This window comes from Cryptomeria japonica, chromosome 11 (assembly GCF_030272615.1).
Source record: "Cryptomeria japonica chromosome 11, Sugi_1.0, whole genome shotgun sequence".
Classification (NCBI taxonomy): Eukaryota; Viridiplantae; Streptophyta; class Pinopsida; order Cupressales; family Cupressaceae; genus Cryptomeria; species Cryptomeria japonica.
This window is the reverse complement of record NC_081415.1, coordinates 308947524-308968231: the sequence shown is the minus strand read 5'-3', so window position 1 is coordinate 308968231 and position 20708 is coordinate 308947524. Positions and strand designations below refer to the sequence as shown.

Sequence of the window (20708 nt, the reverse complement as noted above, 5' to 3'; positions counted from 1 at the left end):
GCGAAAGAAAAGAGCTTCCCCTACCACTCATGTAATTTGACAATTCTTCAACAGTAAGGTCTCTATCATCAACCTCAAGTGCCATTTGAAGAGCACACAGAAAATACTAAGGGGTGGGGGTGAATCAGTATTTTCAACTTTTTAAAAATGGAACCACATAAAACATAGAATAGCAAACAACAAAATACAAACTCCAAAATTTCTCGTGGAAAATCCTTTTGGGTAAAAAAGCACGACGCACAAAAGAATATAAATAACTGAAATTGGGCACCAACCCAAATTACAAATGAGCACCAACTCACAAAGAGAATCAACTCACACAGAGCACCAACTCTTCTCGAAGCACCAGCTCTGATTCTCTAAGGCACCAACCTCAAATTGAGCACCAACTCACAGACTTTGAAAATGCACTTGAATCTTAGACAAACCTGGACAAATGATCTTCAAACCTTTTATTTCTGCACATACACTGTTGTAGCTTGTTGAATTAGGATTTGGTGCCAAACAAACACCCATATCTCACGCCAATAACTGAGGCCATACACTATAGAAGGGATTGACGCGATCAGCACACTTCAAAAATAAACTCGATCAGCACACTTCAAAAATAAACTCGATCAGCACACTTCAAAAATAAACTCGATCAGCACACCTCAAAAATAAGCTCCACTCTCCCATCACATATTTCACATCGACCACTCTAGGATAGATTTTTTCTTGTTCTCAAAATCACACGCCTATACTGAGCGATAGACTACCCATGATAGTGTTACTATTTAATGCAACTCTATCGCCTCTTCTCATACTTGTTCTACTCCCCACTTCTAGCATATAACATGACTGTGTTGCACATCAGAGCTATATTAGATTTTCTTGGATTTACTTCTTCAAGGCACACGACTGTATATCAGTCAATATGAATTTAAATCGCTCTTCATTTCATCTGATATGCATGCTCATATTTTTTTTAATATCTAAGTTTTGCTTCTCATGTGTGCACACATATATACCACACAAACCTTCATTACACCTCACACACTATATATCGCACCTATCTACACAATCACACTTCAAAAGGCTCGACGAAAGCCTTTTTTTTTTAAATGCTACGCGCATGCCCACAAACTCCACGATTCTTTATTATTCTTCAATTAAAACTTCATGCCCCAAAAATAGGCTTCACAATAACTTTTACCAAGACCTCGAACTAATAATAACCACCACGCCTGAAAGAAACAAGCTTACTACCCAAGTCTCATATAGTCACGGAATTAATATTTTCCTTCAGCTTTCAATGTTTGATTATAATATAGGGTGCCGTAATATTATTCCTAGTGATTCATTAAATCCCCAACCTTATAATATTTACGGCAACGGTCTCATGAGATAATACGACTCAACCTTATAACCTCCCAAAATATTTCGGGTCCCACTATAACATATGCATTAATATTTGCAACCTCAAACTATAGAATCCCATGAGTCACGTTAATATTATTCGCACACCAAGAAATATTCTTTATTCTGAACCATAACCATACTTATTTGCCCAGTTATTTTATTCATAGCAAAAAGAAAATCCACGGCAATTTAAAACTCCATGCTTATAAATAGCCCAATGAAATGCTTAAGTGAAAGATATTTTCAGAAGTATTATTCTATCGCAGGAACATCAAATAAATGAAATTCTCCAAAGATAATAGCTTATTCTTCAATGAGATACCGAAAAAACCTCCGCCTGCTGATATCTGATGACTGATAACAATCTGCAACATAATCCAATGGCTCTATAATTTCCAAATCAAATACATATATAAATAACTCATGTGCAAATTTGTCTCTACAAGAGACTTCTGTTACTCATGAAACCTCACAGGTTGGCACGAGAACCAGCACTGATACTACTAAAATATTCCCCTATGGATATTAATTCCAGATTTTCACCCAATGTTCACAGAAATTTAGCAACAATTTTGCATGCAATTGGCTACAATTTATTATCAAGATTATACTGATAAACATTAAATTTCAGACTGAAACAATAATTCTGAAATAGAAATGATAACTGCATTGAAATTTTCAGTGATGCATTTACAAAAATCCAATTGTAGTCACAGAACTTACAGTTGGATTGGATAACCAGCAAAACATTAGAAGCACAACTGAGTCACCTGTGTGATAACTCCTCTGACAAAGGGTTTCCGTCCCCAAACCAGCTGAAACCCAAAGCTTCCCTGAATTCTCCAAGAGAATACAAAACCAAGCATAAACCAAGCATCCCACAAAATGAGCTTCTCCATGATCTTTAATACTACATCCCCTTGACTCTTTGTTTTCCCTCTGCCTGTCTCTTGGAATTCCTTTTCTGTCTCTTTATTATTCCTCTCTTTTGAATTAAAATGACTTTACTAATTCTCATTGAGCTCCAATAAAGTCATTTTAATACTTTATTAAGTTGTCATTTAATTTGATATGATTTTGACAACTTTAAAACTTAATTATTTGATTAACTTCTAATGTCCCAAAAAAGGGACATTACATCCAGGCCTTATGTTCTTAATAATTGTTATCTGCTAGAATCTAATACTAAATAAAACATCAAAAACTGTCTTCAATAGAATAAAGCTAAGAAAAGCATAAGATAATAACAGTAGGGTGTAGCTCACTTTTAATTCACAACAAATGACACAACAGAGCAATATCACAATTGATCACAATCAAAATCATTATCAATTACCTATATATTTCTACCATTGCTGATAACTGTGGTTACCAAATCCTTAGGGATTTGGCCTAGATCTTGTCAGATCTGGATGTTTCAAACAACTGAATTGATCTTATCCAATCTCAACATTTTTATTATTTTTTCGTTTCTTTAATTTAAAATTTCAAGTTCGTGCAAAACCATGTCCCAGTAGACTTGATCTATTCGGTCCAACAATCAAAAGTTTATGTGTTTCTAAAATATAATATTTTTATATCACATACACACATATTCTATTTTTTCTGAACCTGAAATTCCAAAGTTCTAAAAGAATTCTGGCTTTTTGGTTTCTCACACCTCTTGTAGGTCTATGTATTTAAGATGTCAGTACCTATGTGACAAGAAATTGTCTCCAATACTTGATCTATTCAGTCCAACAATCAAAAGTTTATATGTATTTCTGTGATATAATATTTTTATATCACATACACATGTAATCTATTTTCTCTGAACCTGAAATTCCAAAGTTCTATAAGAATTCTGGCTTTTTGGTTTCTCACACCTCTTGTAGGTCTATGTGTTTAAGATGTTAGTACCTATGTGACAAGAAATTGTCTCCAATCCTTTCCGATTTTTTGCTCAGAATCCACATTTTAGCTCTCAGATAAAGTGATCACATGTAGATAGTTAATTTCCTGAAAACCAATAATAATAATAAAATATCTCTTCATTTCAATCAATTCTCATACACTTAAACTGAGTCTGCATCTTTTTATAATATTGGCATAAGACCTATGTTACCCATTATCTCAGAAAAACCTCAGATCTGTGTCCAATTCAATCTCAGTCCAGAATCGCAGTCCTATCCACTGTAGATTTGAGCAGGAACCTCCAATTTGTCCAGGTATGTCCACGGACCTTTCCAGACAAATTAGGGGATCCAAATCCTGCACCCACAGTGAACCTCCTGCAAAACATGCCCCCTTTGTTTGCTTTTTCTTCACACTAAAATTTTTGGTTTTGCCATCACATTTCATAGAAAGAATAGATAAACATGTTTATTATAAGGAACTCATACAAAACAGCACTATTACAATTAGAAAGCCAAGAAGAATCAGGTGGGAAGGCCATCATTCCCAAAGGCTTCTCGTTCTTCTACTTACTTCTCTCTCTAGTGATAGTTGATAAGTATATGCATAAAAATGATAGTGTTTTAGTGGTGCTGCTCTTTCACTTTATTGTTTTCTTGTCTTTTAGTTTTGGGGATTTGTATAGTTGTTGAGGGCTTTTACGGCTTGTCTCTTTATGGGAAGTCTTGGAGTATTGCATTCTGTATTTCTCTGTGAAAAGCAATAATTACTGGCTTCAGGTTATTAAAAGCAACAAATGCTTTACTTTTTAGTGCCTTTAAGTGTCCACAACATTCGTATCATGGGTTTTATTTCTTCTGCTTTCATGATTTACTAGATTTATCCCAGACACTCCCAGCCGAGAGCAACATGAAACAGAGCTCTCAGTGGGGTCCACAGAAAAGCGGTTTCAGTTTTTAATACTGAGTTAAATACAATCTTAGTAAATTTTTAGGGTTGCTTTGTTTATTATATATATTTATGTGCTATCTGAACTTAGCTCTTCTTTTAAGATTCAAATATGGATATATAATTATATTTATGATTTCATATGCTTTTATAGAAACATAACCAAAATTACCCAACCCGAAAAATAATTTCCCATACCAAAATACTGAAAACAGTAAATAGTAAGACAATAAAGTTGCATGGATCTCGTTATTCCATACTTGTTTCTGACTTCTTGGTGTGTGTTTTATCACCCACCGAACACAGAATAAAATTTCCAAGGACACTCTATCCTCTCTTGATCAAAATCACTACGTGTGCTAAGATTGCATGAAGATCACATGGCAACTCCAAGCTTTATATGTGAAAACAAGTGGCTTTATGTTGGATATAGCTTCCTTGGTAATGTTTGCTGAAAATGCAAGGGGACTTATGCTCAACTTATATGATTTACAAATGAGGACTTAGACAGATTTGACAATAGGTTTCATCTTTTTAGGATTTTCAACCTTGGATTTCAAAAGAAACTGAAAAAGGGACTAAGGGTTGAGAAATTCTATTCTAACCTAGGAAATTCAAGAGACGGTGTTGACTAAGGTAAAATGAGCCATACTTTTGTTTGTCAGTTTAAACAACTTAACAAAGAAGGTGCAATCTTCTGGGGTTTGTGTTTATGATTTTCATATCCATGATATCTACCATCAATTCGAACAATATTTATATAGATTGAACTTAAGCATCCACAAAATGAGCTCAAGCTAACTTTGCACAATAAATAGAAATCATCTATTTACCAAAAGTATGAGCAAACAGATTTCACCATAATCAACACTTATCAAATCTTGCATTCATCTAGTAGCTTTACGCAAATTTTATCCTACTTGTTGAAGAAACTGGAAACCATGCAAACTACTTAGACAATAAGAATTTCAAAGCCAATAAGCACATAAGAAACTTTATTATCGAAGTAGTTTATTGCAAAAATCTCACAAAAACCTCACACTCTCAAATGAGAGGAGGAAGTCTTATATAGGCACCAGAAAAAGAACGAACAGTCGAAATCAAACAAATATCAAGGGCCCAGATTAAAACATCAAAACCCTAATTAGGATTTCCAAAATTTACCAAACTTAAGCAAATGAAAACAAGACATGTCACTCGACGCTATCTTCGAGGAGGATGCGCCCACTTTCCTTTTCAAAGGCAGCATATTCAATGAACTAGGACACAAGAGGATGAACCTCTTCCATAGTGACATGTGGCAAGTTGCCATTTGTACTCAACCATGTCCAACTCATCCGTACACGTGGCCAAAGCACTTTCCCAATCAGCAGCCTGTGCTAGAAAATTTCCATCAATGAACAAGAAATTTGATACCTTAGCCAAATTTTGCTTGAGAATTGACCCCGTGAAATTGAAGAAATTTTCTTGAATTTTAATCTTCAACTTCTCGGCCTACATATCATTTTCTTGCACTATATCCTATTTAAGAACCTCAGCTACCACAAGGAAAACTGTCTTAAATTCCTCTGAACACCTTTTCCACTTCAGTACAATCGGCTTCTATTCTTTTCAGGGATTCAACCCTTGTTGTCAATGCAAAACACCAAGTGTTGAAGTCATAAACATCTCCTGCTTGAATCACACCTCCATTGACCAAATCCTGTTTGGGAAGTCCCTTTATTGCCTTCAAGCATGGAATTATTTGTTCTGAATATTCTGAAGATCTTCCCACATTTCGGACATGTCCTGGATTCTATATAGAAAAGATGTAGACTCATACGCTGACACCAAGTTATATACTAGTATGGCAGCCTGCTCCGGTGTGTCTGAGATCCACCCTTTAGCCTCTCTGAATGTAGTTTTCATATCTTCAAAATCCTTGATAGATTCCTGCGGAAGGGCTAAAGGTGGAGGAACTGGCGCTTCCTCTCGATCAATGGGATTGATCATGTGTTGGACATATCTCCTCAATTGTTCATTCTCAATCTTCAGTTTTTCTTTCTTTTCAATTTCCTTCCTTAGTCTTTCCTTGATGGTTTTGACAGAATCGTCCAATTCCTGGACCTCTTGAACCTTAGTGCTTGGGCCCAAGTCGATGGTCATTATCTCATATTCTTCAGGAGTAATATCCTCTTGTGCCTTGTTGACCTTTGGCACAGCCACCTGAATAGATCTAAATCCTACCTTATCTTTTTGAATCAAGGAAAACCTCTTGGCTCCCTTTTTTTCCACTGTTTTGCTCAATCCAACTAAGAGGCCTACTGTGTCTTCTTCTTGATGTATTTCTATAGGTGCCTTAGCTTTCATTTTGTCCCTCAACCAATCAGGAATTGTTGACTATTCCATGCCATCATCATTCGGATCATCTTTGATTCCCTTAAGAGTTGAAATCATACCATCCAAAAATTCTCCCTCAGGTTTAGTATTATCCAATTCCACAACCTCTGGCGGAATGGGCTCCATATTCTACTCTTCAAAAATAGGAGAAGGAATTCCTATTTCATTCTTAGGTTCATTTTCATCCGCCAAAGGCCTATTTGGGGCCATGGATGAGGCACTAATGGTAGACTGAACCTGACTTGGCTTCTATCGTTTGTTGGCAATCTCCTTATCTACAACCTTCTTTCCTCTTGCCTTGGATGAACTTCCAGTTGTTTCTTTCCTTTTTCTAGAACCCACACTTTCAAGACCCTTAGGATTATGAGACATTTCTTCATGATTTGAGGAGAAAGACTCATTAGTTCCCATCAAATCACATGTGAGAGGCATATTTCTTGCCTTGAGCTCACTAGTCTTTTGGGCAAACCACCATTTGGAATATTCAACTAGTGGCCTCATTAAATCGCCTAAGTTTGCCCTTTCAGCATCTAACCAATCCACTAGGGGAAAAGGCTCGTTCTTTATATCTTCATAACGTGGTTGCACACGTTCATCATCATCTTCAAGTTGATCAGCCACTCGGAAAACCTCAGATGCTCGAATCAAACTCAGTGGTATCCTCGACCATACCCTCTTTCTTATTTCAAAATTATCTGCAGCATTGGCCCAATAATCTTCAAGGTCGGGCCTATGTTCATATCTTATTGCATTCACAGATCCCATCCGATGGAAGGGATCAAAGTAAGCCCTCGACTGGAAGAGAGAAAACGGGTACCACTGAATTTCTTTGTCTGCATTTGTTGCAACCTGAGCAAATGGGCAAGATTCTAACATATTTTCGATACTGAGAGGAAAAGGAACTCCTGACTTTTGTTTCGCCCTCTAAACACTTGTAAAAGTCTCAAGTTGCCTCAAGACTTCCAGCAGCACCATCCTCTTAGTAGGATACATTGGGACTTGTAGGGGCAACCAGCGAACCCTTGGATTCGTAAATATGTGACCCATGGATATTGGATATACCAATATCCATATTGGTTGATCAACTCTTTGGATTCTTGTGACAATCTTTGGTGTGTGGCCCCTTGCAGCGTCCTTATAATGTACATGAGAAAGGTGTCATTAACCCATTTGAAATGGTATTTTTCCTCCAAGTGTAGTTGCGGGTAGCAATCATACACGCTGAATTGATTTTCTTTATTCCCTACTATTCCTCTGCAAACTAGGCCTTTGTAACTATAGGTCCTTACCAATGAATAAATGATGTACGAACTCATGTAGAATGACCTTGTCTTTTCCAAACCCCTTAGTTGCTCATCAAGACAATCACTTATAATAACTTCATGGATGAAATAATACATCCAAGGCTCAAAAGGTGCACCTTGCTGGCTGCCCATGACTCTGTTCAACAACAAAATGAGATCTCCAAAATATTCTTTGAAATATGGTCGGAGAAGTTTCTTAGGCACCTTGCCAAAGTGTTGCCTTGGTTTTTCCAACCATAACTTGTTAATATTTACTTCATATTCCTCAGCATGGTCTTCATACATTTTGGTGGCCTCCTCCTTGGTTTTGTAGACAGTTACGTGATATTCGGGAATGCCAAAGGGCTCCCTTACGGCAACCTCTCCTAGGTTCACGAGCACTCTCCCATCTGGGGCCACAATTTCTCTTTCCAAAGCATTGTAATGTTTGGCACATTCAACAATCAATTCGCTGCACTGAACTGCTGGAAGAAATCCAACTACCTGAACTATCTCATTCCTCATCATTCTCCTTGCAATGGGTATAGGCAATTGACCATCTTGTCCATGCATTCTCTTTTTAAATTCTCTAAGGTCGATGTGCCCAAGATTGGTATCACCAACCTTCTTCCATTTTGAATTCATCTTTGATTCAGGTTGAGAGTCCCTGTTCGCTTGGAACTTCATTTGTGTTTTTCATGACAATCCCGCCTCTGCTGTCATTTACAATTTGCAAAACCAAAAAGAGATTAAGTTAGGATTCTAACCTTAAGTTAAATTTTGAAGTTTTGATGCCATAATGAGTTCTGATCTTGGTCCTTTTTACTCCCATTCCTCAACATTTAAGTTTTCAACAGGCTGCAAGCACTTGGATATTTGGAAAAACTTAGAAAACTTGATCTGATTTGAGAATTTGGGGACTGAAATTAGTTCCCAATGAATCCAAAAATGAAACACTTAGTCCCAAAATCTGTGAATAAATGTTAAGATCAGAGTTGAATTCTGGAAAATGATGGGAAAATCAGACCAAGTTGTGAAAACTAGACTCAAATTCTTTGAAAACTTCCTTAAAATCTCCCTAATCATGCTTTGAATCTTCATCAAAAGGCAAGAATCAAACTATAATACCCGTCACCTTGAAAATGAGATGAGAAAATCTTTATTTGAGTCTGAAAAACTTTAGTTCGCTTCCTCTTCAATGCCTTGGAAACTTTTAAAATGTTCTTGAAACCTTCGAAAATGCCTTAGAAACTTTGAAATACTTTGCTCTCCAAATGTTTTGCTCTACCAAATGCGAACTGTTTGAATAAAAGAAAGACTGTTTAATTCCTTATAAGCATAATCTATCTCAAGAAGTTCAATCTGCATTTGATAATCCAATCCCTCCTTCCAAATTCGATTTTGATTTGTTTCTAGTTTCTCCACATTCATCGAACTTGGTCACTTATTAAATTGCCTTGTTTCCTTGTTGAATTCAGTATTCATGGCAAGTTTCTAATTTTATTTCCCGTTGAGTTCATGAGTTGTTCTCTTTTCCAAATAGAACTATATTTTTCCGTTCTGAGATTCTTTACTTGCTCAAATCGGACTTCATGAATATTCTTCATAATCACGGTGGACTTGGTGGATTCTCTTCCTCATTGAATCGAACTTTGTCAAATCTTTTCCTCTTGCAAGACGGACTTAACAAAAACTGTTTCCTAGCCAAGGCAAAGTTGGTAAATAATTTTCCTCTCCATGGCGGAGTTCACCAAACATTTTCCTAGGTGTGGCGGACTTGATAGCTTTCTTTCCTAACTCTGGGAGAGTTTAGGAGAATTTGTCCCCTTCATGGCGGACTTGGCAAAAACCCTTCCTCACCATGGGCAGACTTCAAGAATTATTTTCCTCTTCAAGATCGGAGTTGAGCAAAAATGTTTCCTAGCCAAGGCCTGAGTTGGTAAATACTTTTCCTCTCCATGGTGGAGTTCATGATTATTTTTCCTCATGGAATCAGACTTCATAGAAACCTTTCCTCTTCCAAATCGGTGTTTGAGAACTTCATTCCTCGCCATGATCACAGATCTCTTCAACTTTGAAGAAATTTTTGGAGATCGATGCCCTTGGATGAAATTTCTCATTATTTTCATCTCGGAGTCACAAAACCTCATGACCTTGAGCAAACCAACCAAACCCTAGATCCCTCTTTCCAAAAATAGAAAAAGCAAGAATCTCTAAAAAATAAGAAAAACGTTCTAAAAATAACCATTTCGAGGATCAGTCCCAAAGTGCCACAAACAAAACTTCCTAAAAATAGGAAAAAGCAGAAAAAGCAAACTTTCTAAAAATAGAAAGTTGTCCAATTTGGCTCAAATCAATTGTGTTCTTCGTCCTTTGGGCTCTCCAAGCACTTTGATGGTGTATAAACACTGTTTCGATCATGACCTCCTTCTCAAGATGACGACCTCTCAATGATTCTGGTGTCATGAAATTGCGATGCTCTAACAAAACCCTAAAAGAAAAAACAAAGGGGTCCCCATCTGCAATGGGGTGATGCGTGAAAAAGGTCACAACACGACTCAACTTTCCACTCTCTTCACTCCTTTGGACGATTCTTCATTGCATCATCTCCAAACATACATTCAATACATTGGTTATAGATAGTACATCTGAAATCATTTATAAATTGTTTTATACTGCCAATGAAAGGAAAAAATATCAAATGTACTGCATGCAATTATACATCACTATAATAGCATACTCTTGAATGGCACAAGGTTTGGCAAACGAATTTCTCTAATAAGTCAACAATTGATTTGAATATTCTTGTGTCCCGGGTGAAGTTTTATTATTTTGATATATTGATCGATTCAGCACTAGCTTTATGTAATGTTCCCTTCCTAATTTGCCCTAGAACTTGCCCTAAAATCACAATTCAGACAAATTAGGCTTCGCGTTACATCTTGCCAAATATATATCTCTTAATAATACGATCCTTGATTTTTAATCCTACAATCACAACATGAACATATTCACATATATATTATATATTATATATATGTATATATGTATATATATACTATATGTATACATATATGTGTATTGTATATAAATATACATGTGTATGTATACATACATATACATACATGTCTATACATACATACATATATGTATATACACACACACGTCATTAAATATAATGGTTAGGTAATATTGCAAACATCATTCGTTAATAAATTTATGGTTCCCGTAGGTGTTGTGACGTATTCACACATCGCCCCATTGCAAATGGGGACCCCTACTTTTTTCGCCTTGTGGGGTTTTGCTTTCTAGGTTTTAGTGTTTTGTCTGTTAGCCTTTGCTTTTCGAGTGTCACCAAGGGGATCACCTGGATAGCAGGCTCTGCTTGAACTAGGTTGAGTCTTTGGGGCCCCAAAATTAGGGTTTCTTTGAAAGTCTTCCTTAGGACATCTTGTGGCCTTTGGAAATGTTTGAAAGCGTTGAAATGTAAAGGATTTTGGACCAAAAGATGAATTTCGCTCCTGACCCTTCCAAAGGGTCCAGAGCGAAATTCCTAAAAACACATATTTTTCCATTGAAGGAGGTTTAGTCCTTGGTTTTTTATGGCATGGATGGAAGTGAGATAGCATGTCTTTGCCTCTTGAGGTTGTTTTGAATTGGAGAAATGAAGAATTTAGCCCAATATCTTGATTTTCGCTCCTGACCCTTCCAAAGGGTCCAGAGCGAAAATCTCTCTAAGATGCATTTCCTTCCTTATTTGACTAAAATTTGATGGCCATAGGCATGTGTTTCAATAGGTTTTGAGTCCAAGAGGTAAGGATTTTGAGCTAAAGAGTGGATTTCGCTCCTGACCCTTCCAAAGGGTCTAGAGCGAAATTCCCAAAATCACCTAGTTTGCCCATGAGGAAGGTCAAGTTGTGGATTCCTAGCCTTTGGTGAGGAGAAGGATAGCGTATGCTTGCCTTGGAAGGCATTTTGGAGTAGAGACATGGTGGAATTTGTCCAAAAATGCAAAATTCGCTCCTGACCCTGCCAGAGGGTCCAGGGCGAAATCCTTTGAAACTGCTATTTTTCACCTTGTTGGGGCCAGGAGAGGAGCTAATTGTGAGGTAATGTTGAAAGGAGGTCTAAATGAGCAAGGAATGCAAAATTCGCTCCTGACCCTTCCAGAGGGTCCAAAGCGAAATTCTGGATAGGGCCTATCCCTGGAAAGAGTCTTGAACTAACTTCATTTTAATATCTTCTTGTTGATGATTTAAGGTAGAAAGTGCTATGTTGAAATGAATTTATTATGTGTCCTTAATCATCTTTCGGTTTGTCTTGCAATTAAAAGAAGACCAGGCCAGGGCAAGGACGACCTTCTCCAGTCCAGCATCATCAAAGACGACCTCTTCCAGTCCAGCATTTCAAGGAAAGTTACACCATCCATCCTGCACATCAAAGACAAAGGAGGTCAAAGCAAGGGTCCGTTGGAGAAGCAGATAGTTTCAGAAGAGTAAAATTAAAGTTAGCTTCTCAGCATCATCAAATTGAACATCAACCAAGTTACAGGTGTCAGATAAGGTGGCGTCCCAGTCATCACTCCTCCAATCGGATTGGTCCACCTCAGCGTGTCCAGATTCAATGTGCCTGACTCATTGGAGATGGCACAAACTTCGATGTACCTACCCCGATTATCCATTGGTCGAATATTCCAAAGAAGACATGTGTCCAAATAATGCAATTATTTCATTGGCTAGAATTGAGTGGTTGTAACAAACCCTAATTTGGGTTTTCATTGTAAAATCTCGGCCATTGATCTCAAGTTGATCTGAGCCATTGAATTGTATTGAGGGCACTATATAAGCCCTGGCTCCTCATTTGTAAAGGCGAATGGTTAGCTAATAGACAATAGTGAGAAAATAGTTGATAGTCTGTGAATAGGTAGTAGAATAGCAATTAGAGTAGACTAGGAAGAGAAGACAAGACATTGTTGCCTCAATTGTAAAGACTTCTTTTTCATTGAAGATATGGTGAACTATGTCGTTTTGTTGCAATATGCATGGTCTCTTGTTGAATCTTCACTTTAGATGATAGATAATTAAATTGAATGAAAGAAGTTGTTGAATGCACCTGTGTGGAATCCATCTAATCCATACCACTAGCCTCTTACTGATTCTAAGTGTGCCCTGCGTGGTCAACTAGCATAGAATGAGCTTAATCTCAAGTCGTTACACATCTATTGTTCAAGCATTAACTTGAATGATGATCAGTATCTGATGGTGTCCGATTTGAATATATTTGAAGAATCCCCCAGAAGATCGCACTGAGTTGGTGTTGAATTGTTCAACTTGATGATGAGACCCAGCCCAGTAGGACTCCACCTAGTCGTTCATCCATCTTCTCGCATTCTAGGTAGTAGAGTAGACTTCCTGAACCCTACATCTTTTGCCATTTGTTTGTCTTCCAGTTAGTTAATAGGACCTGTGATTCCAGCAAATCAGACGTTTAGGTCGTCAAGTGTAAGTCCCCTTGTGATTCCAGCAAAATCACATCATACCACAGAGAGCTTATCCACGAGTAGAGAACCTACATACAAGAACCTTGGAGTTACTCCGACTGATCCTTCGGGCGAGATCTTCAGCAGTCGGGAACTTTGTTCAAGAGAGGATAAGGTACCTTTTAGGTATTTTATTCTGTGTTCGCATGTGCATGAAAAACACATCAACAGTAGGGAAATTATATATTCATCATTACACAGCAAGTCTGATTTGTATGTCTCAATCAGAGAAGATATGGAGTGAGGAGGCATGGTAGGGTGCCCTAAAACAGTTGTTCTCTCCCTTCACGCAATCCTCCTCCACACACCCATGGCTGGAGATCCTTATGTTCTTTAATAGTCCCTCAACGTATGGATTGGAAGAGAAATGGCAATAGGGTGCGCTTAGCCGTTCTCTCCCTTTCACAGTGAGGGTGCCCTAATAGCTGTTCTCTCCCTACTGATCACTGTAGCAGGGTGCCCTAAGCTGTTCTCCCTAATTGCAGATTTCTTCCTTCCTTACCCTAGATGATGGAGAATTATAATTGTATCATAAATGCATAGATGCTTAGATCAGACATTCAAATCTGCCTACCACTGATATCATTATCTATCATATATTCATATACATAATTTGATATAAGTATATAGATAAGCAATGTATCTATTTCTGCATACCACCGTAATATTATTACACAGATTGGTATGCCCTGAATTGGAGTTCTGTTGTTATTTGATGCTGGAGAGTCGAATCTGCTTCTTGTCAATTTATGATTCCTGCTGTTGTATTCAAAGATCTCTTATTGTTCGATCATTTGAAGATATGTTTCTGTATTCTTCGATGATTCTCAAGTGTGATGTGATAAGTGCTTCTGCTGATGGTTCGATCTGTAGATTCTAGCTTCAGATCTGCTCAGAATATATTCAAGTTGGTGTAATAATAGATTGATGTCTTTTGGGGGTTTTGCCTTTTTATCTACTGTAATGGATATCTTTGTCTGCTCTGATCCATGAATGATTCCCTGCTTGATGATTTGATCTTTGTCCTTTATACCTTCTTGCATCTTGAAGAGGCATGTCTCTTCCAAAAAGGGCATCTACTTGCCACGACCGTTTCTTGTTTTTATGCCCCTTGTCTCTTCAGCAATCGCACCCCCTTGGAGTTAACCCTTGCCCTAACTAATCCTCCTTTGTTGAGTGATGGAATGGACGTTTATCGCTGGTATAGACTTCTGATTTGAAAAGTCGTGAAGCTTGCATCAAGTCGATTCCCCTTACGCCGCGCCTGTTCTCTTATGGTAGAGTTGTGACACTAATAATGTTCGCTGCCCTAGTCTTATGCAGCCTATCCCATCTGCATAATGGCTCCTTTTAATTCTAATCAGTAAACATTTGTATGTCTGCTGCAATGATAAGTTTATGTCAACTTAATAACTCAGATTGTTATTCCCATTGTTTAATGATCACTGCCTTTCTACTACTTAAATAAATGTCCCGTCCATTATTCACAAAAGGAGAGTCATCCCTCCTAGGTCAGCCATGAATTAGCAAGTAATTTAAATTATTTGTAATAAGATTTAGGTGCCTAGCGCAAAGAGGGTCAGCCAAGGCAGAATCAAATTGGGGATACGTGTATTAATACATTGTTTTATACTGCCAATGAAAGGAAAAAATATCAAATGTACTACATGTAATTATACATAACTATAATAGCATGCTCTTGAATGGCACAAGTTTTGGCAAATGAATTTCTCTAATTAGTCAGCAATTGATTTGAATATTCTTGTGTCCTAAGTGAAGTTTTATTAGTTTGATAGATTGATCAATTCAGCACTAGGTTTCAAATAAAGAAAACTAACCATGATGAATTTGTGTAAGCAAATGAGACCACAAACCGCCCATAAACTGATGTAATGTATAAACCTATAGCTTTTAGTTCTTGATGTCCTCAGCCATTCTTTAATTGTGTGTGTAAGCAGATTTCTTCAAGAGGTTTCATATACACAACTGAAAAGGCTATGCTTTGCCAAGCAAAAAGATTGAATCGAAGTTAAACAAACTAGCCAAGAGAGAGGAAGAAGCACCTCATGAGGAACAATCCACACAAAATTATAAATATTATTATTAACAATGTTACTGGACTCAGAATCAGTACAGACTTGCCATGCTAATTTTCAACCTGGACTTAGACTCAGCACAGATTGGATACTACATATAGTTGATTCCCAAAAAGGATATCTAATAATAATTCTACAAAATTTCTACAAGGAACAGTTTTACCAGACTCTGACTCAGCAGACCTCATTTAGGCCCGACCAGACACAGACTTGGAGGACTCGCCAAGTATTCCAACAGTCTTGTAACCCTGATCATTACATCTAATACATCCACTTTATTTTTTAGAAGAACACCAAAAACTACATACTACATAATTGATAACTGAGTTAAAGCTGCAATTGAGTACCAGGCTTTAGATGTTAACATTTTTTTTAAATATTTACTAAATATGACTACTCAAAGAGGAGCAACCAGTACTAAGTTTACTATTATTTAATGAGTATCCATCAAGCAAAGCAATGGCTCATTAATTGTTCAAAAGTAGTATAATAATTGAAAACAATGTCCATTACAGAGATGAATAAATCATAAAGGTCCATTCTTGAGATGTCTTACATAAATATAGCTTGTCAAAAAATGGGCTAGTTTTGCTTGTTACAAAAGAATTGCATGCACATACAATTAAACATCCAACTCAAATGCTTCTCCGTATTAGAATACTATACATATATGTTAGTCAATGCCATTACAACAATATAAAACCTTTTCATTGTTTATGAAAAAGGAGGCATAAGACAAAAGGGCCCACCATAAAAACCAAAAACAAACCTTAACAGAACCAAAAGTTAGGCCTTGTTTACGATTTGAAAGTTGAGCCATCATTATCTTGTCATATGCTCTCTCCAGCTGCCAAAAAAAATGTACAAGAGGTAATGAGATATTCCAGCTCTTGAAGACACAAGCCTAAGGGAGGCCAAGAATTGGGAAGAAGTATGCCAGCAAGAATTAAAGAAAATTGATTTTAAATAGATCTAAAATACACTAGAAGAAAACCCTTTACAAAGATGTCGTTTAGCAAGTGTTAAAAACAGTACATTTTGAAGCCAGCAATCACAGAGACACTTAGCATGAATGATAAATTTGACAGAAAATCTGGTTCATATTTGAAACCAACAAACTACTTTCACTAGCTAATAATTACAAGCATGAGAGTAAATAGTGTTAATAATGTCAAGCAGACCAAATTTTAGCAATAACGCAGGGCAGTTGCCATGATTATATACTGGTTCAAGCCCCATGAGAAGTTGCCTGACTAAATGCATTTGCAATCTTATATGCCAGAATGGAGGAGGCTGGTGACAAGTAAAAGGGAATTTTGACACAAAATAAACCCATCGAATGTGGCTTATTAGAAGAAGGGTAATCTAAAATTGAGGGTTCATTCCCTTGAGCATTACAACAAATGGTATGTAATTTTTAATTTTTAATTTTTACTGAACCAAATAAGCTAATAATGAATCAATTTGATGGCATGGTTGAGGGCCAACTGAAAAACTATCAACCATAAAGTTGAGTCAGGATGCACATAAACAAATTGAAGCTGTTTTTGCACATAGAAATTCCCACCTTATTAATGCTAGAAAGTTAGAAACACTCCATTGATTTAAAATGCTAATCTAGATCTAGTAAATCACAAAAACTTGGCTTCTCTAACCTACTTTGGTCTTCAAAGTTCTTCAACTATCTTAATTCTCCAAATTTACCACTCTTTCTCTGCTATTCTTTAACCTACTTTATGCATCACAAGAAGACTCCCTTTGAGGTGAAAAGAGGAAAAGATTCATCTTGTGACCATTGTAAGATTGTTTATGCTTGGTTGTGTTCAGAATGTTCTCATTTTACATGCTACATAAGGACCAAACATGATATCTCAGCTGTGATAAAATATGATAGTATTCTTCATAGAGTCACCTCATATATAGTGTCTCTTAAATCCCAATCGTGATTGCAGTGAGCAAGTGTTGACCAAGCAGTTGAACCATATTTTTTCAAGAAACACTGAAGTTGGATTCCACATTGGCGTCTCCAACCACAGAAACAACAGATCATTAGAATCTGGTGGCACTAAACAATTGCTCTAAAGAAATAATCTAAACTCAAAAAAATGCCCACTCAATTCAAATTTGGTAGATAATCATATTTCTTATCCAACATTTTCCCAAAGTATGCATGTTGAGGTTAACAAGTTAATTGATCATTAACATTGTGGAAATGCAAGCATGCCAACGAAAACAAAAAAAGCAATTATGCATAGAAAAGGCTAGAAAAAATACATTGCAATGGGAAAAGATCGGATATTGGTGCATGCAAAGAGAGAAGATAGAATAATTTGCATGCAAAGGGAGAAAAATTGGAAAAATATACATGCAAAGAGAAAAGCTACAAATGCTGGCCTACAATAGGAAAATCAAGACAAATAATATATGCAAAGTTTCTTCAATTTTAAGGTTGATGCCTCTCTAGCTTCATTTTTATTTCAAATATTTTATATGTTTTCCCCTTTTTTGTAATTGGTAAAATGAAGGTTCAATTGAGGCCATCATCCTTAAAGCACAAAAAATATCACATATCATATGACACAAAAGCTTATAGAACTCATTGCCTACAAAAACATCTGCCCACACAAAATTCAAAATATTGCCAAGTCCATTATGGACCAACAACCATCAAGGAAGCCAACACCATGACAAAACAAAACTATGACCATAATACCTAATCCACCAATAGAAAAGAAACAACAAGCATTACATTCCAGATGTGCACAAACAACCAAGTTCTAGCAGCCATCCCAAAGTCACCAATTGCCACAAAGCCAAAAACCATCCTTGAGGCAATTTCAATTGGATTGCCAATGCGAAGCCTCATCCTCCTATCACTTCCATAACCACAATCACACCAAAATTATCCACAACTATAATCACTGCTTCCCCTTCCGTCAAGGATAAATTTTCACTCCCAACAAGGTTACTAGCCGCCAAGCTCCTCTAAAACCCTCCTCGTGACATCTTAACATTACTTGCTACCTCCCAACTCTAGTCCTAATGAACAACCTTAAGGCTATCTATATATTTGGCCACATATTTGCAATATTACTCCAAGACAACCAACTTGTCATGCAACCTAGCCATATCACCCTCCTCGCTCATAGCGCACCTAGAAGACATCCTTGCTCAACAAAATTTCTTCCACTAAATCCTTTGCATTATCATATGAGAAATCTGCATCTTCTTAAGCATCATCTACAAAATCCACTCAAAAACATCCTCATTTTGAACAATATTGACCAATTTTACTTGATAGATTGGCAAGATGGTAGCATGGATCCTTCACTCTCTAGCATTTGCAATGCCCTCCATATCAATCATCATCCAAGCCATTCTAAATGTTGCAATCATCTACAATGAACACATTCCTAAGCCATCAATCCAAAACTGCACCTAGGTAATTCTTGTAGCTCAATCCCCATTCTGAAAGTAGCTATTACCAACTTTCACTTAAGCAACCTGCACAAACAATGGAAAGGGCACAAAACATAGCTAAGCAAACAATTCCTACCAATCTAATAAGACCTTGGCAAAAACACCTCATCATGGAATAATTTCATCCACTTGGCATAAATAATCTCATTGTCATGAGATCCCTCACTCCACCTTCACCATCTCAATATTTTCCTCTATTTTTTGTGTTATTATTAAAAACAATTCTGACTAAAATAAGTTTTCGAATTATTAAAAATAAATTAAAACCTAAAAAATGTGTGCCTGCGTCTATGTACATATATTCAAATTCCTCATATGCAAATAATTGCCCACTTCAACAACCAGAAGCTTTTCCAAACCAAGCCAAGAAGATGAATATGAACTTACTTTTGCTGAAACATAATACTGATCAATTTTGGCATCAACAAACTCATCCAGTACAAACGGACCTCTTGAAAGCAATGAGTCAAAGCTTGCCTCTCGAAAAGAACTTAAAATCCCTATGGCTTTTCTAAGAAAACAATCCATACCGGCTTGAAATCCATCCAACCCAAGAGCTCAATCTTTGCCTAGGAGAAACAAATCAATCCTTACTTCTTTCATATTGAATGGTTTCAACGAATTCTTATTCTAATATTCAGAAATCAAATCTAGAATGATCTTTGAAACTGAATCTACATCACCAAAAAGAGTATTCCCATCCTCTCTCAATAGAGGCTCAAAGAAACAAGTTGCTTCCTTCCAAAAATCCTAAGATACCGGTTCTTGGCATTTTAGGCTGGGTTCAGGTCCTGGTTCTTGCTCGGTCCTGGTCCTCCTTGGGTTCCACCCGGGTCCTGCCCAAATGGATGGGTTCTCTGTCCCATCCATCTGGGTAGGACCCAGGTGGAACCCAGGGAGAACCTAAGCGGACCCAAGAGAACCCAGGCCCGTGGATTCCCAAAAACGGGGCCCACGGGTCATAAAAACACAAAAATCAATAAAAAAATACTTTTGTATTTTTAAATATTTTTTTAACATGTAAACCCATGTCTCTCTGATTTTTTCCAATATGCTTCACCGGTCTGCTCTAAATTCTGTTCTTATCCTCTACATAAGGCTGCTCATATATTCTCTTGTTCTATCGCACCAAGCTGTTCTAGACTACTGCAGATCTGCTTTTATTTAAGTCCTTATTCTGTTCATCCTTTTGTCCTAAAGCTATTCTTATGCATCTCTGTTGTGCTCTAACTTAGGATCCTTTTTTTCGTGGTTGAATGATGTTGTATTACATTATTCTCTATAATATCTGATATGTTTATAACTTCTGTAATTTATCATTGCAGCAGTCACATTGTATATTTCATTTTTGTATGGATTGTATCATTGTAATAATCAATAATGGTAGTGATAGTTTATAAATTATATAATTATATTTTATAATTTTGATGTTTGAACATATATATATATAAAATTAAAATATATATATATATGTGTGTGTGTGTTGTGTGTGTGTACGGACGAACCCGTACCCGTACCCAAGAAAAAAACAATCTGTCGAATCCGTGAATCCGTACCTGAATCCGAACCCGAACTGGTTACTTAGCAAAAATCCTCAGGCGAAGAAAGCACTTGGGAAGAAGAGTTGTTAATATCATTTATTCTGATATAACTCCTCACTGCCATGTATTGATGAAAAAAATTGGATTT

The 20708-nt window shown here is 36.9% G+C and overlaps 1 protein-coding gene across 1 annotated transcript in view; it reads right to left on the bottom strand.

Annotated features, from left to right (window-relative positions):
• Positions 1–20708, bottom strand: part of LOC131065039 (protein CHLOROPLAST J-LIKE DOMAIN 1, chloroplastic) — a 149056-nt gene that overhangs the window by 106212 nt on the left and 22136 nt on the right. The window contains exon 4 of the mRNA XM_057999407.2: positions 16309–16386. Within this exon, the coding sequence (XP_057855390.2) occupies positions 16309–16386 (78 nt within the window). The remainder of the gene's footprint in view (positions 1–16308; positions 16387–20708) is intronic.